This window comes from Bubalus bubalis, chromosome 22, assembly GCF_019923935.1.
Source record: "Bubalus bubalis isolate 160015118507 breed Murrah chromosome 22, NDDB_SH_1, whole genome shotgun sequence".
NCBI classification, from domain to species: domain Eukaryota; kingdom Metazoa; phylum Chordata; class Mammalia; order Artiodactyla; family Bovidae; genus Bubalus; species Bubalus bubalis.
Window position 1 is genome coordinate 16,342,247 of NC_059178.1, and position 21,193 is coordinate 16,363,439.

General features: G+C 42.2%; 1 protein-coding gene and 1 pseudogene across 3 annotated transcripts in view; one reads left to right on the top strand and one right to left on the bottom strand.

Moving 5' to 3' along the window:
- Positions 1-10,138, top strand: part of PSTPIP2 (proline-serine-threonine phosphatase interacting protein 2) — a 95,456-nt gene extending 85,318 nt beyond the window's left edge. For 2 of the 3 annotated variants that reach the window (XM_045164031.1, XM_045164033.1), the window contains 7 exons: positions 610-689; positions 2,069-2,167; positions 3,094-3,190; positions 3,312-3,390; positions 4,958-4,992; positions 6,044-6,104; positions 8,592-10,138. In XM_045164031.1, the coding sequence (XP_045019966.1) occupies positions 610-689; positions 2,069-2,167; positions 3,094-3,190; positions 3,312-3,390; positions 4,958-4,992; positions 6,044-6,096 (443 nt within the window). In that variant the 3' untranslated portion in view covers positions 6,097-6,104; positions 8,592-10,138. The remainder of the gene's footprint in view (positions 1-609; positions 690-2,068; positions 2,168-3,093; positions 3,191-3,311; positions 3,391-4,957; positions 4,993-6,043; positions 6,105-8,591) is intronic. The other variant, XM_045164032.1, reaches the window with a different exon arrangement.
- Positions 10,139-20,274: 10,136 nt separating this feature from the next.
- On the bottom strand, positions 20,275-20,675 carry LOC102414317 (annotated as a pseudogene).
- Positions 20,676-21,193: the final 518 nt, after the last annotated feature.

Here is a 21,193-nt window from a genome sequence, read left to right on the forward strand (position 1 = left end):
GTGACAGCTGCTTTGAAATCAGGTACTCGCTCTTACTTATCGGGTACAATCATCTTAAAACCCCATTTCATCCCTGATACGTTGTCTCTGCTGTGGAAGAAACAGCCACATTGTGAGGTCTCATCATCACTGAAATCTAAGGATCCAAACCGAGAGTTTGCAAAGGCTTCTAATTCCCAGAGTTCCCTGTGAGAGACAAACCTCTCACGACCGTGGTCCCTTAAGTCTCTAAATCCAAAACTGAAGTGACTTGCTAGTTCACTTTTCTGCCTGCCTCATTTAATTTTCCTCAAAATGGAAAGAGGTAGAGGGAAACCCTGGTGAGTTTTTTCTGGTTTTTTTTTTTTGTTTTGTTTTGTTTTTTTGTCAGCCTTTAGTTCTCTTTCTTTGGAACATTTCTGGCTGATTGTTTGGTTTTTCTTTAGAAAGAAAGTGATGCCTGCCTTTGCTTATTTTTTCACAAAGCTATGATGAGGGTGAGATGTAATTGTGGCTTTCCAGCCTTCAGAGTCCGCAGGAGCCCTGTGAGCTCTCGGGAGGGGCCTGGGCTGGGTCTGCGAGCCCCGCTCCTCCCAGTTTCCAGACCCAGGCCCCTCCCCTCCATTGCAGACAAGGTGTACATGCTGCACATCAACACGCTGGACAGGGTCCGGAGTGAGTGGCAGAGCGAGCACATCAAGGCCTGCGAGGTATCTGGAAGCGCACGGGCGGGTCTTTCTCCCTCTACTTTTGTAGAATTGCTTGAAGGCAAATTAGAAATGTGGACTTTAAGGAGAGGATGGAAGGACTGGAATGTTTTCTTGCAGACCTTGTCTTTCTGCTTCTTGCCCATCCTGATCGTGCTGTCACATTCTGTCAATGGCTTGCTCCGTTTGGGTCGCAGTTATGAAGCAGCTGAAATCAATTAACGCTTATTTTAGTGACGTCCAGGGCTTCTCTTGTGGCTCAGCTGGTAAAGAATCTGCCTGCAATGCGGGAGATCTGGGTTCGATCCATGGGTTGGAAAGATCCCCCGGAGAAGGGAAAGGCTACCCACTCCAGTATTCTGGCCTGGAGCATTCCATGGACTGTATAGTCTATGGGGTCACAAAGAGTCGGACACGACTGAGCTCCTTTCAGTTTCACTTTCTTTGTGACTTCCCACTGAAAGCTTCTCCTTTCTCTGTGACAAGGCGGTGCAGGGAGCAGCAGAGCTGGCTTTAGAGATTTTTATTCTCACACCTTTCGTTTCGCCATGGCCCTCCTCATTTTCAACATGTGCCTCACAATGTCCCAGAGAAAATAAAGACTCCACCTGGAAACTTCCTCAAGTTTCTGTCACCCTGTCTATGCATTTTTCTTACCAGTGGTTCTCAAAGGGAGGTCCTGGGACCTGTACCAACACTCTTGTTAGATGCAAATCTTATTATCAGACCAATTCCAGGCCTCTGGAATCAGAAACTCTGGGCCCACAATGAGTGGGCTTTCTCAAGTCGAGGTTAATGGGGGCCAATCCCTAGTTTGTGGTGCCTGGGCTTCTCTTGTTGCAGAACACAAGCTCTGGAGGGTGTGGGCTCCAGTACTGGTGGCCTGTGGGCTCCAGAGCTCAAGCTCAGTAGTTGCGGCTGACGGGCTTAGCTGCCCTGTGGCTGGTGGGATCTTTCCAGACCAGGAACTGAATTAGCATTGCAAATTCTGCATTGAAATCTGTCCTTCGATGCAAAGCGGACCCCCAACCACTGGACCATCAGGGAAACCTGAGGGCAAAACTTTGCATTGGAGGCTCTGGCAAGCTACCCACGTGCAGATGTCCATTCGGCGGTGGGAAATGTGAGCCACAATTCAGGTTAGAACACTGACGGCTGGGTTCACCATCACCTCTTATGTACAAAACTGTATCCAGTCCTATTTGTGTTAGTATGTTATTAAAATCCATTTGCTGGAGTTAAGAGTGTATGAGCTTCCTCAGCAGTGGGTGGGAGTACACTAAGTGAGACTATAAGCTTACAGATAATTCAAGGTTGAAATTGTTTCTTACATCATAGGCAGTCTAGACCCTTTCTCTGCATGTATGTACATGTTTCTACAGGTGTTTGAGACTCAAGAATGTGAACGAATAAACTTCTTTCGAAATGCACTGTGGTTACATATGAATCAGCTTTCACAACAATGCGTCACAAGTGATGAGGTGAGTCAGAGTTATCCACGGAGGATGCTCTGCATATTAGATTCGTAGAGTGGGAGGAGTCAGAGACATTTGTTAGTTCATCCCCTGTCATTAGAGGCCCAGGTAGGTACAGTGACGGCATACACAGTGAGTATGGACCCAGAGAAACACCTAACCTGCCTGACTCCTGGCTCACTTTACCATCATGAGGCTCTCACTGAGAAATTCACATTTAGGGCAGGAGAGCAAAGAAAGGACCCAAATGCAGTTTAATTTATGGAAAACAGATGTCACAACATGAATGTGAGTCCCGGGGACTGCTCCAGTCTGGAACGGAGTCACTCCAGGACAGTAATAAGTACCAGGAACTAGCAGGCTGAGCCACGCCCAGGCTAAAGATCACTCCAGGGCTCAGGGTTTAATGTCAGCAGTGTTAAGGGCCATTAGTGACCCAGGTTTAACTCATGCACAGCAACTGTCCTGGGTTCCCAGGTCTCAGAGGGACCAGAATCAAATTATCACAACCTTCTTTCCTAAGAAATAGCCACTCTCACTTAGATGGGACATTCAGTTTTGAAAATAACACCCAGAAAACAGGTAGGATTGACTGAAGAACTTTTCTCCAGTTGTCTTTGCATTTGTGTGTAGGATTGGTCATGGGACTTCGTATCTATTCTCTTCATCCCATGCATTTTTTTTTTAAGTCTTTAAGATTACTGTGCTGCTACAAAGATATTATTTTTTGTCATCTTTAAAAAAAATGTAATAGCAGATATACATCAAAGAAATCCCTCTATATGAGTCCAGGACACTGTGGTATCTTTTTTTTTTTTTCTTTTCAAGACAAAATTTGGAAAATAGCCATTCATCACACCTCCCGTATTAATACTCCATGCCACCATTTTTATGGACGTAGCTCTACCTTGATTTATCTTCTTTTTTGTTAGATGTATGAAAAAGTCCGTAAGAGTTTAGAGATGTGCAGCATTGAGAAGGACATTGAGTACTTTGTGAATCAACGCAGAACTGGACAGACTCCACCAGGTGAATGGAGTGGTGGGCTGGGGGATGTTATTTAAGCAATACTATCAGTCTTTCGTGTCACATATCATTGAGAATGGAAGTCATCAGCTTCTTAATGTTTTATGTCTTGATGATTCCCTAGCACCCATCATGTATGAGAATTTCTACTGCCCCCAGAAGAATGCAGCCCCAGGAAAGGCTACAGGGCCTAACTCGGCAAGGTAATATCCAGCTTTCTTTCACATGAAGAAAAGTGCTGTTAGGGACTTCCCTGGTGATCCAGTGGTTAAGACTCCACACTTCCACTGCAGGGAGTTCAGGCTGCAGTGAGGCCAAAAAAAGAAAAGTACTTTTAATGAGCATTTTTATTTTTAGTGTTTCAATTCTAATACAAACATGTTAGAATCAGAATGTATCACCATTGCATTTGTTTAGAGAGGTTTCTGGATTTTTGGAAATAGCGTTTTTAGGACAAATGTTAAATGGATTGTACTGGTCATAGTTCAAGGAGGATTGTGTCATGCTTGAGTGTGATTATTATTACTTATGCATGAATCCTATACTTTTCTACTAATAATATTTATTGATTTTTACTTATTTATTTATTATTTATTTGGTTGTACTGGGTCTTACTTGCGGCACACAGGATCTTTAGTTGCAGCATCTAGTTCCCTGACCAGGGATTGAATCCACACTCCCTGCATTGGGAACTCGGAATCTTAGCCGTTGGACCACTTGGGGAGTCCCAATCCTAGACCTTTCTTGTAGAAAGCAAGAGTTGGCAAACTCTGGCTCCCTGTGAATCAAATCCAGCCTACCTGTTTTGGTAGGGCCTACAAGTTAAGAACAGTTTTCATGTTTTTAAATGGTTGAGAAAAATTGAAAGGAAACTATTTTGTGCCATGTGAAAATTACATGAAACATGAACATCAGTGTTCATATGGAGAATTTTGCTGCACTCATCTGTTTCCTTTCTGTCTATGGCTGCTTTCATGCTGGAGATGAGTAGCACTGAGAGAAATGTCATGTGGCCAGCAAAGCCTAAATCATTGACTGTCTGGCCCTTTAGAGAAAAAACTTGCTGCCCCTGATATAAAGGATTCTGAGGGAAGAGAAGCTTCTGTTTTACATACAGTCACCCTTAAATCTAAGCTGTTGAATTTTCAGTCCAAATTTTAAAAAGATAGGGTAGTGTTTGAGTAGGAAGGAAGCCAAGCGCAGGACTTCCCTGGTCGTCCAATGGTTAAGAATCCACCTTCCAATCCAAGGGACAGGGGTTTTAGCCCTGATTGGAGAACTAAGATCCCACATGCCATGGGGCAACTAAGTCTGTGTGCCACGACTAGAGAAGCCTGTGTGCCACAACAAAGACCCAGCACACCCAAACACATAAATAAATAATAAATGTTTATGAAAGAGAATGCTAAGTGCTGCTCAAAGCTGTTACTAGGAATTGTTTCCTTTTACTCTCAAGGCAAAGAAGGAGCTGTTTGACTTCCTGTTTTGCATGTGAAGACTGTCCAAGGTGATCAGGAACTCTGGCCCACACAGTAGATTCTGGGCTGTGGAGCAGAGCTCTGGGCATCCTGCTCCCTAGCATAGGGTAGTATTTGTGGCCTAGATCCAGGAAGTCAGTGCTACAGAGCTTTGCTTTCATCTGAAGTCTTCTTAACCCTCTAGAGCAGAAACCCAGTCTGACTAGCATACAGTATGTTTGTAGAGTGAAGTAGAAAATTAGAAAAAACAGCAAGAACTTATCTGAAAGATTTTGGTTTCCATTTCTTACAGGAGAGGACCTCTACCAAATCCTAAAAGCTTACCAGGTATGCCACCAAGAAAGATCATTTGAAATCTTAGGTCAGGTTTTATTTAAGGTTGAGTAGCTAGAATTTTGAAATAAAAGGAGAGAAGGGAATAAATAGAATAAAATTTCCAAGAGAATGAACTTATTATTAGAAACTATAATACTCTTTGTCATAGTGGAATTTGGTAATTTGTGTTCTGTTTTATAGCTTATCCAAGAGAATTCAGTTACTCAAGTAACTTATACTCAAGTAACTTATACTCAAACTTATAAGGGATTTTTACTAAGAGACTAATTCAACTTAGGCCCTGAAAATGACAAAACTGAGATATAGTTTCCTTTGGATGACACTGAAATATAATTTATAAAAGATGTCTAGAAACATATAACCTACTATATTTTGTGCACCGCCCACAATTGGATCTTTCCAGAATCACTCTGGTGTCTTTTTCTTTCTGAACTCCTATAATACCTGTGGGGGAACGAAATATTTAGTGCTTTTTGTTAGTCTGTATTCCCTGGGTAATTACAAGATCCTTGAAGGCAGACATTTTGTTTTCTCCTGAATCAATCATGAAATGTAACATGATACTGGGCACATAGCCGGTTCTGAGCAAATACCTATTATTTGAATAAAAGATATACCTACCTATGTTCAAGGGAAGAGGGAGGAGACATCTTAGATTGCATTTAGCATCTTAGCAAAAATTTAGTGGCTGAAATTACCTCTTGGAACTCTGTAAGGATGTAAGTTAATTTATTTCTCATAACCTTTTAATTACCACTTGATAATATGGGACTTACTTTTGTCCATTTCTGAAGATGATTTTACTGTGGGTAATGATAGCTGGGCAAGGATGAAAAAGGGCAAATAAATTATAATAGAAATTTCCAGTATGTTTTCTGGCTTGTAGTTATGACTATTATTTGTAGGTTTTGTTGCCAAATATGTTTTCTTCTTACAAAATAGCAGTCACTAGACTGAGTGGAATGGTTTGATTTGAAAAGGGCTAAGATCTTATCATAAAGAAATGTTAACTTAGTGTTGCTCTCTGTTCTGCCCTTTGCAGATGACCCTGATTACTCTTTACTTGATAATAACTACAGTTTGATCTATCAGTAACATCAGTGGTAAGAACCTTTCATCTTCACAGAATCAAGTTGCATTTAGACTAGTGATAGTTTTGAAGTCTTTGAAGCTTCCCTACAATACGGCTGCAAATGCCTTGCATCAGGTCTTACACTGGTGGGCATGGTGCACTTGCAGAATGGCCTCTCTGGTCCCACAGCTGAGAGGGTACCAAGACCATTCCATACCTACTTCAATGAGGACATTCCTCCTTTATTCCTGAACTCTTTATTTGCTCTTGTTAACCTCTTTTGTGGCTATTGCACACCTATGCTTAAGGCACTGCTACAAACAAATTTGAGCTTCCCAGGTGACTCAGTGGTAAAGAATCCACCTGCTAATACAGGAGACACGGGTTCAATGCCTGGGCGGGGAAGAGTCCCTGGAGAAGGGAATGGCACCCCACTCCAGTATTCTTGCCTGGGAAATCCCATGGGCAAGAGCATCATCATGCACCAGGTGACTAGTACTTTGACCTCGTTAGTAAAGCACAAAGGCTCCTGGAGCAGAACTGCTAAGCCCACAGTGGCTGCAAAGGTGATTCTTCCTGTTGGCACTCAGGTGCTGGCACTGGCACTCAACATGCCCCAAGTCAATATCAACCGGAAGGAATGTCTCTGAAGACAAAACAACATTACCAAATGAAATTCCTCGTGAACTCTAATTCTTTTAACCCAAATGGGCATATACATGTATATATGAGCAAAGAAAACCTCTGAAAGGATATCTTCATAAACAGATAGTAGGTTTTCTTTTCATCTATCCATGTGTGTAATTAGTCTACAGTGCTAATTTATTGTTTTTTTCATTAAAAACTCTTTTAAAGAGTTGATCTTCTTGCATGTTACTGATCTTAGTGTCTTCCTGGGAGTGACAGGAGGGGTGGGTAGGATTCAGAGAGTCACAGTAGAACTGGGAAAGTCTCTCTCCCACGCTTCTCGGTTTGTTGTTGGTGAAATTCACTGTCTCTTATGAAACAAAATTGATTAGACAGAAATATTCAGCTAGTATATTATTTATGTTTACATGTAAGTCTTTAAATTGCTTAAGAAGTATGCTGCTGCTAAGTCGCTTCAGTCGTGTCCGACTCTGTGCGACCCCCATAGACAGCAGCCCACTAGGCTCCTCTGTCCTTGGGATTCTCCAGGCAAGAATACTGGAGTGGGTTGCCATTTCCTTCTCCAATGCATGAAAGTGAAAAGTGAAAGTGAAGTCTCTCAGTCGTGTCCGACTCTTAGCGACCCCATGGACTGCAGCCTACCAGGCTCCTCCATCCATGGGATTTTCCAGGCAAGTGTACTGGAGTGGGGTGCCATTGCCTTCTCCTTAAGAAGTATGTGTAGTATTTAAAGACCTTTGCTGTGAAAGATAGTGAATATTGAAGACATAAAAATCCTCATCCTCTGACTGTATATAATTTTCTGACCTACAAACAAATTGTAGTCAGCCAGTTATCACTTTTTCATTTCATAAACCTCTCTTCCTCGTGGAAAGAGACCCAGTGCATTTTAAAAGTAGAGTAGGAACATGGGAAATCAATGACTTGGCGTTCAAAGGTGGACCCTGCTCTCTAGAATACCAGGCAGTAATGACTATATGGCAGGGCATTGGCAACACCACAAATTTCTTTTTTATTTTTTACCTCCCTCTCTTCCCTCCCTCTCTTCCTTTTTCTCTCATCCTCCCTGGCCCTCCCTCCGCTCTCTTTTCTTTCCCTCCCTCCCCTGTCTTTATTTTCCTTCCTTCCTTCTTTGCTTTCTCTTTTCTGCTTTCTTTCTTTCCTTCACCTCTTTGGATAAAGCATACATTCTACCTGCTTAATAACAGCATTTGACCCAACAACTCTAGTTCCTCAGAGCCCAAGAATTTGCCGTTTGAATGCAAGATGTCCATACCAACACGTTTACTCGTTAGGTCATTTTACTGGGCCTCATTAGTGTTTGCAGCAGCTCAAGGAATAGGAATCCACATGTGTAATTGACCGAATTTAAGAGAATTTGAAAGAGAGAGTCTACCTTTATTAATAACTTAGTTAAATGACTTACCACAACATTTAAAAGTTTGAATAAAACTTTGGAAATGACATTTAAATAGGAAGGTTTAAGGATTTGCATTTGTTCTGCAATTGTTGATTTTAGCTGCTATTCCTGTTTTTAATCCTAACATGTTTAGGTAAAAATAGATTATAACCTTTGAATTAAAAAATATATATATATCAAAAATATATAATTTTATGGGGACTTCCTTGGCGATCCGGTAGTTAAGACTCACTGCAGGGGAGCATGGGCTTGATCCCTGCTCAGTGAACTAAGATCCTACATGCTGCTTGGCCAAAAAAATTCCATTTTCCATCACTTGAAATACTCATCTCTCACTATTTATTCTCCTTGACCAAGCACATTGTTCTTATTGAATAAAATCACAATGTAGGAGCAGGGTGCTGATGTGAATAGTTGATTCAAATGAAATGTCTTTATTATTTCTTTCAGACAACAAAGCTTTTTCTGGCTGGCATTTCTAAGGCATGGAAGGAAGCACTTAAAGCAGCAGAATCTGTAGAAATTATGTCAATCATGAAGACTTCGAAGTGAACCCTTGCTATGATTTTTTAATATTTTTAAGTTTATGGCAGTCATTTAGTTCAACTTAATCTAGTAGAGTTCTGCAGTTTTTAAAAGTTTGTAAATTGCCCAAGACTGAAGAATTATCCTTTCCTAATCAAGTTACTAAAATTGTATGTTTTCTACTTGATTCAGGAAAGTCTTTGGATTTAAAACTTTGACTTGCGGTTTGGGGCAGGGAAGGGTGAAGAGGAGTCTGAGCCAGCAACCCGCTCAAGAAGCTCCTTTGCCTTTGAGGGCAGTGTGGCTATGGAATTTCCATGGTGACACATAACTCTCAGTGGTGCAAGATTCAAAATCACCTTCCTTTTTGGCTGGAAGATTTAAAGGCCATCTGATAGCACTTTCTCATTTTGCAGATGAGGAAATGGGGCCCAGAAGTGTGAAATCAATCTCCCTACAGTTAGGGACAGACGCAGAAGTAGAGGGCAAGCTCATCTCACGTTATCATCCTTCTAACGCTTCCTGAGGCTGTGATGCTTATGTTGAAATTTGAGACACCAAAGTTTTTGCGGGTTTGAATGTCAGGTTTATTTTTATATGGCTCACTATGTGTACTGAACTACAGAGCACCGTATTTAATCTAAGAAGCCATTCATTGTAAAACATCCCATTATTTATATGCCTCTAAGAAAGTCAGTAGAGGAGCTGATGCTTGTGACAATGGCTAAGCCCACTGGAATTTGAGCTTCTAAAGTGTAGGGGACAATACATCCTAGAATCAGTGAAATACGGTATGTTGACTCTATCCCAGAAGAGCGTTTTAGACTTACAAAACCGGTACTCAATCTTGAGTCTTCACAGAGAAGCTTTTCCTTGTTAGATCCTGGAATTTTTAAAGTGTCAATCTTACCCTCTCACAAGTATCTGAGTCTTTTTTGGTCACCCACACACAGCCCAGAGATTGTGTACCTTGTCTAATATTCACACTGAGTAAACTGCATTTTAGTTAATGACAAGTTAAAATCACACAGGCATGGTTGTAACATTCTGGTACCACAAAGAGCAAACACTTTCCTTTTCTGCTCTGTGCATAGCTTTCCCAGAAGCATGGACAAAGTGATTGAAGGAAGGCTGATAATTTCCCCTTTTTGCATAAGGTGCTGCTGGAAGAGGCGGCTTCTTGTCATGGCCGGACGCTTGCATCAGCTGGATATCCTTTTGAGAAACTGAAATTTGCAAAGGGCCATTGACTTCCCCAAACTGAACAGGCTCAGGAAATTTTCCTTTGAACTCAGAAGATTCTGTTTTTAAGTATTTTATTTATTATTAGCAGGTCCTCAGGGATTTCAGTTTTCTCTCTATTGGTCAATATAATTGATGTAAAAAGTTTTAAGAATTGAAAATATTTTTATTTTATTGCTCTGCCAGTTTGATATGAAGTGAAATAAAGATTCTTGGTGATTTGGTGTTTATTTTGCATTTTCATGTTCATTGTACCTCTCTTCCAAACTGTTTCACTCCTTGTCACAATTGCTACTATTAGATCATGGAAGGACAAACTTCTAGTCAGGGAAGCCAGACAGAGACTGGCACCATGCCACTTCCTACTAACCCTTCAGGAGCCAGATGTAGGATCCCTTTTTTGGGGAGGTAGCTTCCCTGCCTCTGGGCTTGGCGGACTTCCACTGATGTCTCCTTCCCCACTTTTACATTTTCCTTGTTATTACAGAATTCCCTCTTAAAAATTCCCTCTTAAAAAGTCTGGCTTCCCTCCTAGACTGTAGTATCCATGACAGCAGGGTCCCTCATCGTTTTTCTTGCTTATATCCCCAGCACCTGACACATGGTGGTAAATATGTAAGAATTAGTGGCCTAGAAGAAGCTAACGTAGCTAGAGCAATGATCAGGTGACAGAGGAGTGTCAAGGAAGCCAGTTAAATAAGTTCACATGATAATTAGTAGGTATGGGCTATTCTGCAGACTGTCAGCACCTTAATTTGGGTTTTACCAGAAGCAGACCCTGGGATAAGGATTTGAGTGCAGGTACTTTTCAGGGGGTGATCCCAGAATGAAGTGGGGATAGAAGTGGGGAAGTAAGACAGGAAAGAAAAGGACACCCTGCGAGCCATGCGCTTCAGCTGCCAGGACTCTTGAGTGACTGTGGGGTCTGCACATCAGAGAGCTCACCTGAGGGGAGAGAGCTGGGGTAGTCACTCACCAACTCCCACCTGTCACAGGTAGAGCGCTGCTCCTGGGAGGCGTTGTTCCCTGGCATTTCTGGCCTGCCGTGAACACTGGCAGAGTGGCTTCCAGCTGCCGGAGAGTCCTCGTGTGCCTCCTGCAGTTGGAAGTTGGGCTGGTGTGTGAGGGAGTGATAGATGCTGAGGGGATGTTGCCAGAGCACCGGCAGTGCTGACCCCTGCATGGCTCAGGTCCACCTGCGTCCCGCATGCACCTCACTGCCTCCTGTCACCACTTCTTCAAGTCTCAGCTTCCAAAAGACACACACACAGACACACACACACGCACCAGGAAGTTTAGTACAACGAGCTCTAGTACCTGCTGCTACAGATGGTCCTGAGTCCATAATTGACATTAATCATCATCTTCCTCTACCACACTGTTAGGAATTCTGTTCCCCCAAATTCATATGTTCAAGTCCGAACCCGCGATACCTGTGTGAACATTTTGGAGATAGGGCCTTTAAAGAGGTGATTAAGTTGAAGTAAGGCCTTTGGAGTGGGGCCCTGATCCAGTCCTTATAGGAAGAAGAAACACTGGGGTGAGTTTGAACAAAGGGATGCCTGTGTGAAGAGGTAGCGAGAGGGTGGCTGTTGTGAGCCGAAGAGAGAGCCTCAGGGGAAACCAATTCTGCTGGCAAATTCATTCTGGACTTCCAGCCTATACAACTGTGGAAAAATTAATTTCTATTGTTTAAGCCACTCAGTCTCTGGTATTTTGCTATGGCAGCACCATAAAGTGAATGCACACATATTCTAGAGTTCCCTTCACAGTTGTCTGGTCTTCTGCTTGTCCACATTGCTTGACTTGTGGGGTAACGTAGACCCTCAACCCTAAGGGGTCTTAGCCCCTGGTTAAGACTCTTGTCAGACTCTGTTGGATGAAATTGGAAGTTTATGTTTATCAGGCTTGGCAACATCAAGAGGCAACTCAGTGAAACACCCGAATTTCAGATACATTCCTCCTTGCCCACGTTTCCTTGTGGCAATCACCTTCTCCTGCTGAGTTACTCCTTTCTCTGCTTCCTGGTCTACTGGCATGAGGCCCCCAAATGACCAGGTATCAGTGGTAGTTTAGTGGAACTCTTTTATGTCTCTTGACAGACGTATCCCCTGCCAACCACCTAGAGCCAGGCACTCTAATCCACAGAGCCTAATGTTGAAGGGATGGGAACACGTCCCCAGGTGGACCAGTGTAAGCTAAGGTGACAGAGGTCAACCTACCTCTCGGTTCCCAGGCCTGTGTTTTCTACCTATTGGAGTCAAAACATGCAGTACCATATTGTGACCATATATGAAATGGCAACCCACTCCAGCGTTCTTGCCTGGAGAATCCCAGGAACGGGGGAGCCTGGTGGGCTGCCGTCTATGGGGTCGCACAGAGTTGGACACGACTGAAGCGACTTAGCGGCAGCAGCAGCAGCATGCACCATATAAGATCATATCTCACAAAAGAAATAAGAGCAAAAATAAGCAAAAGGAATTTAATTACATTTAGGAGCTTCTCACAGCCCAGGAAACCATAAACAAGATGAAAAGACAACCTATAGACTGGGAGAAAATATTTGCAAATGATGCAACTGACAAGGGCTCAACTTTCAAAATATACAAACAGATCCTACAATTCAATAGCAACAACAACAACAACAAAAACAACCCAATCAAAAAATGGGTGGAAGACCTAAATAAACATTTTTCTGAAGAAGACATATAGATGGCCAATAGGCACATGAAATGATGCTCATCATCACTCATTATTAGAGAAATGCAAATCAAAACAACAATGAAGTACCACATCACATCAGTTAGAATGGCCATCATTAAAAGGTCTATAAATAATCATGCTGTACAGGGTGTGGAGAAAAGGGAGTCTTCCTATGCTGTTGGTGGGAATATAAGCTGGTGCAGTCACTATGGAAAATAATATGGAGGTGGTTTAGTTGTTAATTCGTGTCTGACTCTTGTGACCCCATGGACTGTAGTCGGTCAGGCTCCTCTGTCCATGGGATTCTCTGGGCAGGAATACTGGAGTGGGTTGCCATTTCCTTCTCTACTAAACGGGGTTTAATGGCATCGACCTCACTGGGCTGTGAAGGGGCTCAAGAGAGACAAAGACACTTAAAGTCCTTGACACAAGGCTTGGTACCCAGGAAGTTTTCCACACACAGTAGGTTCATGGTGAATAATGATCAGGAACACTCCTAGGGGCCTGCAGGGTTCCCCGAGGGAAAGGAGCAGAGTGCCCACCTCCCCAGTCTGACAGAGGGCTGGAAAACACTGATGCACATGCTCTCCTTGAGGAAAACAGTATGAAGCTTCCTCAGAAGACTAAAAATATAGTTGCCATATGATCAAGGAATCCCACCCCGGGCATATACTGAGACAAAACTATAATTTGAAAAAATACATGTACTCCTCTGTTCATAGCAGCACTATTTAAAATAGCCAGGACATGGAAATAGCATGAATGTCCATTGACAGATGAATGGACAAAGAAGATGTGAGATATATATATATATACACATATATATACATATATATATATATATATATATATATAAATTAGAATATTGCTCAGCCATTAAAGAGAATGTGATAATGCCATTTGCAGCAACATGGATGGATTTAGAGATTACCATATTAAGCAAAGTAAGCCAGAAAGAGAAGAATGGAACTGGAAGAATCAACCTGCCTGACTTCAGACTATACTACAAATCATGAACTCCTTATTGCCAAATTCAGACTTAAATTGAAGAAAGTAGGGAAAACCACTAGACCATTCAGGTATGACCTAAATAAAATTCCTCATGATTATACAGTGGAAGTGAGAAATAGATTTAAAGGTCTAGATCTGATAGATAGAGTGCCTGATGAATTATGGAATGAAGTTCGTGACATTGTACAGGAGACAGGGATCAAGACCATCCCCATGGAAAAGAAATGCAAAAAAGCAAAATGTCTGTCTGGGGAGGCCTTACAAATAGCTGTGAAAAGAAGAGAAGCGAAAAGCAAAGGAGAAAAGGAAAGATATAAGCATCTGAATGCAGAGTTCCAAAGAATAGCAAGGAGAGATAAGAAAGCCTTCCTCAATTTTCAATGCAAAGAAATAGAGGAAAACAACAGAATGGGAAAGACCAGCGATCTCTTCAAGAAAATTAGAGATATCAAGGGAACATTTCATGCAAAGATGGGCTTGATAAAGGACAGAAATGGTATGGACCTAACAGAAGCAGAAGATATTAAGAACAGGTGGCAAGAATACACAGAAGAACTGTACAAAAAAGATCTTCACGACCAAGATAATCACAATGGTGTGATCACTGACCTAGAGCCAGACATCCTGGAATGTGAAGTCAAGTGGGCCTTAGAAAGCATCACTGTGAACAAAGCTAGTGGAGGTGATGGGATTCTAGTTGAGCTATTTCAAATCCTGGAAGATGATGCTGTGAAAGTGCTGCACTCAATATGCCAGCAAATTTGGACAATTCAGCAGTGGTCACAGGAGTGGAAAAAGTCAGTTTTCATTCTAATCCCAAAGAAAGGCAATGCCAAAGAATGTTCAAACTACCACACAATTGCACTCATCTCACATGCTAGTAAAGTAATGCTCTAAATTCTCCAAGCCAGGCTTCAGCAATACATGAACAGTGAACTTCCAGATGTTCAAGCTGGTTTTAGAAAAGGCAGGGTGCTGGGAGCCAGCGTGAGGAGCTCTGCCCATGGCAAAGGTCATGAGGAAGGAGGCTCGGCATACGCAAAGGCGGGATCGAGCCTCAGGAGTCCCCCTGGATATTCTCGAGCATCTGCCCCCCAAAACCAGAGTCTGCCTACTTTACTGCTTTGTGCTCTCACCTCTGACTTTATGGGGGCTGTCCCCTACCACCATCTTGCTCTCTCTGAAAAAGAGTTAACTTACGGCTCCAGTTAATAAAGTTCCTGGGCATTAGGAGTGTTTAAATCCAAACCCCTCAGATAGCTCTCTAATTTGCCTGATAAGTTTACCTGGACTCCTACAGCTATGCATACGATTGTTTACAGTCTCCCAGCCATGAGAGGCATGGGAAGCTTAAGATATTCAAATAGCTTAGAGACACTTGGAGAGTTAGAAACTGTCAGAATAAAACTAGTAAAGGATTTCATTGATGAGCCAATGCTTGCTGCCATGTTTCCACATCCCCTGTTTTGTATCCTTGAATGTGTATTAATTAATATACTTGGTATGTAGAAAAAATAAGTAGTGGCCTTGGTGTTAGCAACTTTAGACCCTTAAGGTAATACATTCTTTCCTTTGTTGTAAACCCACTGCACCTCTGCCCTATAGGAATGCAATTTTATCTAACACCTTCAGAGGATGGCGCCAAACCTTAAAATAATTACTCTTAGAGAAAATAAGTCTTATGGATTGTACAAAAAAGATCTTTATGACCCAGATAATCACGATGGTGTGATCACTGACCTAGAGTCAGACATCCTGGAATGTGAAATTAAGTGGGCCTTAGAAAGCATCACTATGAACAAAGCTAGTGGAGGTGATAGAATTCCAGTTGAGCTATTCCAAATCCTGAAAGATGATGCTGTGAAAGTGCTGCACTCAATATGCCAGCAAATTTGGAAAACTCAGCAGTGGCCACAGGACTGGAAAAGGTCAGTTTTCATTCCAATCCCCAAGAAAGGCAATGCCAAAGAATGCTCAAACTACCGCACAATTCCACTCATTTCACACGCTAGTCAGGTAATGCTCAAAATGCTCCAAGCCAGGCTTCAGCAATATGTGAACCGTGAACTTCCTGATGTTCAAGCTGGTTTTAGAAAAGGCAGAGGAACCAGAGATCAAATTGCCAACATCCGCTGGATCGTGGAAAAAGCAAGAGAGTTCCAGAAAAACATCTATTTCTGCTTTATTGACTATGCCAAAGCCTTTGACTGTGTGGATCACAATAAACTGTGGAAAATTCTGAAAGAGATGGGAATACCAGACCACCTGATCTGCCTCTTGAGAAGTTTGTATGCAGGTCAGGAAGCAACAGTTAGAACTGGACATGGAACAACAGACTGGTTCCAAATAGGAAAAGGAGTACGTCAAGGCTGTATATTGTCACCCTGTTTATTTAACTTCTATGCAGAGTACATCATGAGAAACGCTGGACTGGAAGAAACACAAGCTGGAATCAAGATTGCCGGGAGAAATATCAATCACCTCAGATATGCAGATGACACCACCCTTATGGCAGAAAGTGAAGAGGAACTCAAAAGCCTCTTGATGAAAGTGAAAGTGGAGAGTGAAAAAGTTGGCTTAAAGCTCAACATTCAGAAAACGAAGATCATGGCATCCCATCCCATCACTTCATGGGAAATAGATGGGGAAACAGTGGAAACAGTGTCAGACTTTATTTTTCTGGGCTCCAAAATCACTGCAGATGGTGACTGCAGCCATGAAATTAAAAGACTCTTACTCCTTGGAAGGAAAGTTATGACCAACCTAGATAGCATATTCAAAAGCAGAGACATTACTCTGTCAACAAAGGTCCGTCTAGTCAAGGCTATGGTTTTCCCTGTGGTCATATATGGATGTGAGAGTTGGACTGTGAAGAAGGCTGAGCGCCGAAGAATTGATGCTTTTGAACTGTGGTGTTGGAGAAGACTCTTGAGAGTCCCTTGGACTGCAAGGAGATCCAACCAGTCCATTCTCAAGGAGATCAGTCCTGGGTGTTCTTTGGAAGGAATGATGCTAAAGCTGAAACTCCAATACTTTGGCCACCTCATGCAGAGAGTTGACTCATTGGAAAAGACTCTGATGCTGGGAGGGAATAGGGGCAGGAGGAGAAGGGAATGACAGAGGATGAGATGGCTGGATGACATCACCGACTCGATGGACGTGAGTTTGAGTGAATTCCAGGAGATGGTGATGGACAGGGAGGCCTGGCGTGCTGTGAATTATGGGGTCGAAAAGAGTCAGACATGACTCAGGGACTGAACTGAACTGAATGAAAAATGATTTGATAAACATGGCCCAAGGTGATGTTATGTTGAATTTCACAATGATACTCAGATATTGTTAGCCCCTGGATGGTGTTACTGGCCAAGACACTGCTGACAAAAAAAAAAAAAAAAAAAGATAATCTCTTCTTAGAATCAATCCCACTAGAGATGAATCTCTAGACTGTTCATCAAGGTCTGGATTTTAAAACCAGAGACTAGATCCAATGATTTACACAAGAGGTGAGCCCAGATAACATCCCAGTAAAATAGGAAGTGAAAAAGGGAAGAAACAAAGAAAATAAAGAGTGTGTTATCAAGCCAGAGGCCATAATGTAAAATGAGCTGAACCCCACTGGGGATTCTAGGAAACAGCACAGAACACATATCTCAGAGTTACTCCACCCAAGGGGTAAGGGAACTGGGTATTTCTATTAGTTTGCTACAACTTCTGTCATGAAATGCCATAAACTGAGTGGCTCAAATAACAAAAATGTACTGTGGAGGCCAGCTGTGGAGGCTGGAGGCAGGAATCAAGGTGTCGGCCCAGCTGGTTCCTTCTGAGGGCTGTGAAGGAAGGAGGTGTTCTAGGTCTCTCTCCTTGTCTTGTAGATGTGAGTCTCTCTGTCTAAATGCCCCCATTTTATAAGGACACAAGTTGTATTGGGTGAGGGCCCACTCTTATGGCCTCATTTTAACTTCATAACCTCTGTAAAGATTCTATCTTCAAATAAAGTCACATTCTGAATTACCAGGGGTTAGGATTTCAATCCTCCCCCGGTAATCCTAGGTAATAGATGCAAAAGCTAGGTAATTGATGAACTGTGGTGTTGGAGAAGACTCCTGAGAGTCCCTTGGACTAAAAGGAGATTCAACCTGTCCATCCTAAAGGAAATCGGTCCTGAATGTTCATTGGAAGGACTGATGCTGGAGCTGAAGTCCAATACTTTGGCCACCTGATGCGACGAACTGACTCATTGGAAAAGACTCTGATGCTGGGAAAAAATGAAGGTGGGAGGAGAAGGAGACAACAGAGGATGAGATGGTTGGATGGCATCACTAACTCAATGGACATGAGTTTGAGCAAGCTCTCAGAGTTGGTTATAGACAGGGAAGCCTGGCTTGCTGCAGTCCATGGGGTTGCAAAGAATCGGACACGACTGAACTGAACTGAACTGAACCAAGGATTTCAACATATGAATTTTTGAGGATATAATTCAATCCTTAACTGTATTTATATGAGAATTTATATATATGTCCTTGGTCGAGGGTTGCCTTTGGTTTAGGAAAATGTGTTATTTCTCTGGCACTTAAAGCCTGTCATACGTGTGGCTGAAGGGATGTTTGAGGCAAAGAGGTGATAACAGTTGGAATTTGGGTCTGCATACTCAGAAATGTTAAGTGCCAAGGGAATTTGAGTGGGACACCTGGAGTGTCTGATACTTTATCAGATCAGATCAGATCAGTCGCTCAGTCGTGTCTGACTCTTTGCGACCCCATGAATCGCAGCACACCAGGCCTCCCTGTCCATCACCAACTCCTGGAGTTCACCCAGACTCACATCCAACGAGTCAGTGATGCCATCCAGCCATCTCATCCTCTGTCATTCCCTTCTCCTCCTGCCCCCCAATTCCTCCCAGCATCAGAGTATTTTCCAATGAGTCAACTCTTTGCATGAGGTCGCCAAAGTACTGGAGTTTCAGTTTTAGCATCATTCCTTCCAAAGAAATCCCAGGACTGATCTCCTTGAGAATGGACTGGTTGGATCACCTTGCAGTCCAAGGGACTCTCAAGAGTCTTCTCCAACACCACAGTTCAAAAGCATCAATTCTTCGGCGCTCAGCCTTCTTCACAGTCCAACTCTCACATCCATATATGACCACAGGGAAAACCATAGCCTTGACTAGACGGACCTTTGTTGACAGAGTAATGTCTCTGCTTTTGAATATGCTATCTAGGTTGGTCATAACTTTCCTTCCAAGGAGTAAGAGTCTTTTAATTTCATGGCTGCAGTCACCATCTGCAGTGATTTTGGAGCCCAGAAAAATAAAGTCTGACACTGTTTCCACTGTTTCCCCATCTATTTCCCATGAAGTGATGGGATGGGATGCCATGATCTTCGTTTTCTGAATGTTGAGCTTTAAGCCAACTTTTTCACTCTCCACTTTCACTTTCATCAAGAGGCTTTTGAGTTCCTCTTCACTTTCTGCCATAAGGGTGGTGTCATCTGCATATCTGAGGTGATTGATATTTCTCCCGGCAATCTTGATTCCAGCTTGTGTTTCTTCCAGTCCAGCGTTTCTCATGATGTACTCTGCATAGAAGTTAAATAAACAGGGTGACAATATACAGCCTTGACGTACTCCTTTTCCTATTTGGAACCAGTCTGTTGTTCCATGTCCAGTTCTAACTGTTGCTTCCTGACCTGCATACAAACTTCTCAAGAGGCAGATCAGGTGGTCTGGTATTCCCATCTCTTTCAGAATTTTCCACAGTTTATTGTGATCCACACAGTCAAAGGCTTTGGCATAGTCAATAAAGCAGAAATAGATGTTTTTCTGGAACTCTCTTGCTTTTTCCACGATCCAGCGGATGTTGGCAATTTGATCTCTGGTTCCTCTGCCTTTTCTAAAACCAGCTTGAACATCAGGAAGTTCATGGTTCACATATTGCTGATACTTTATAGGTGCAAGTAATTTTTTCTACGACTTATTTAATCTGTTCTTAGTGGGGAAGGTTATGAGAGGTTGTGTGCTAAGTCGCTTCAGTCGTGTCCAACTCTTTGCAATTCCATGGACTGTAGCCCGTTAGGCTCCCCTGTCCATGAGATTCTCCAGGCAAGAATACTAGAGTGGCTTGCCATGCCCTTCTCCAGGATGTCTTCTTGACCTAGGGATCGAACCCGTGTCTCTTAGGTTTCCTTCACTGGTAGTCAGGTTGTTTACCACTAGCGCCACCTGGGAAGCCCTATGAGAGGGTAAAAAGAAGACTAAAAGATAAGTTTTGTATTTTCCTTCCTGTGGAAGCAAAAATCTGTTCACAGAAAAGATCTCATCTATACAAGAGTCTTTTTAAAATATGTGGGTGGATATTTTTGGTACTTATTTGTACTGCCAGCTTATTGTCTCAAAAAACTGAAACAATTTAGAAGTGACATGATTTCTTTATAACTAAAAATGCATTTAGTAATCATGAATGATGAAATAATTAATGCCATGTACAGAGTGACATACAGGAAGTGATTGTTTTTAAAAGAATGACTTCTCTGAAATCTTGTCGGACGAGGGTTCACCAATGGATGATTACCACCAGATGGTAAAGAGACTCTGGAATCTAATTTTGTGAGGGATTTTTTTTTTTTTTTTTTTTTTTGCCCTCTGAGGCATTTTATTTGTATGCATTACTTTCATAGAAAAAAAAAATCCAAAGATTTTCTCTCCTGTGTGTTTTCTTCTTGCTTCTTCATGGTCCATGGTGCCAGGTGACGATGTCAGTACAAGGAAGTCAAACTGACAAGATGTGAGCTGACATTGTTCTAGATCTTTGAGTTGCACATTAAATCTGGGGCTGATCACTTCACACTTATTTAGCCTGCATGTCAGGTTAACAACAATTTTTCCAACCCTGTGATCATCAATGATTTCAAATTCGCCAGTATAAATATACTTCATCACTACATTTGGAAATCTCATGATGACTTTGGAGCATGGCCTAACAAGCACTTGCCATTTGCCTCTCTTTCAGCATTGTTGATGCTCTTGAGAGCATCAACCAGGACGTTCATGCGCATCATTATGGTGGCACGGAAAGAATGGAGGAAAGAGCTAATTTTGTAAGGGATTTTTAAGAAAGATTTACCCAAGGGTTTTCCATGAATTCAGAACCTTTCACTTAACCCCGTTACTGCAAAAAAACTGTTCTAGATGCTGGCTGACTTAGGAATTGTGGTCATGTTAAGTTTTGAAATACCTTAATATACATAAATTATACTCTTTACAATCCATAGAGTTGCAAAGAGTTAGGACCGAAGCAACTTAGCATGCATGCATGTCTTCTTTGGAAAAATGTCTGTTTAGATCTTTGGCCCATTTTTTTATTGTTTTTTTTTTTTTTTAAACTTTTTATTCTGTATTGGGGTATAGATGATTAACAATGTTGTGGTAGTTTCAGGTGAACAGCGAAGGGATTCAGGCATACATATACATAGATCCATTCTTGCGTGTGTCAACTACAAAGTGGCACTTACCAAGGGCATTGCCAAGGACTGAACAAGGCATTTGCCATCTGCCTCTGCAGAGATTGAACCCTGTG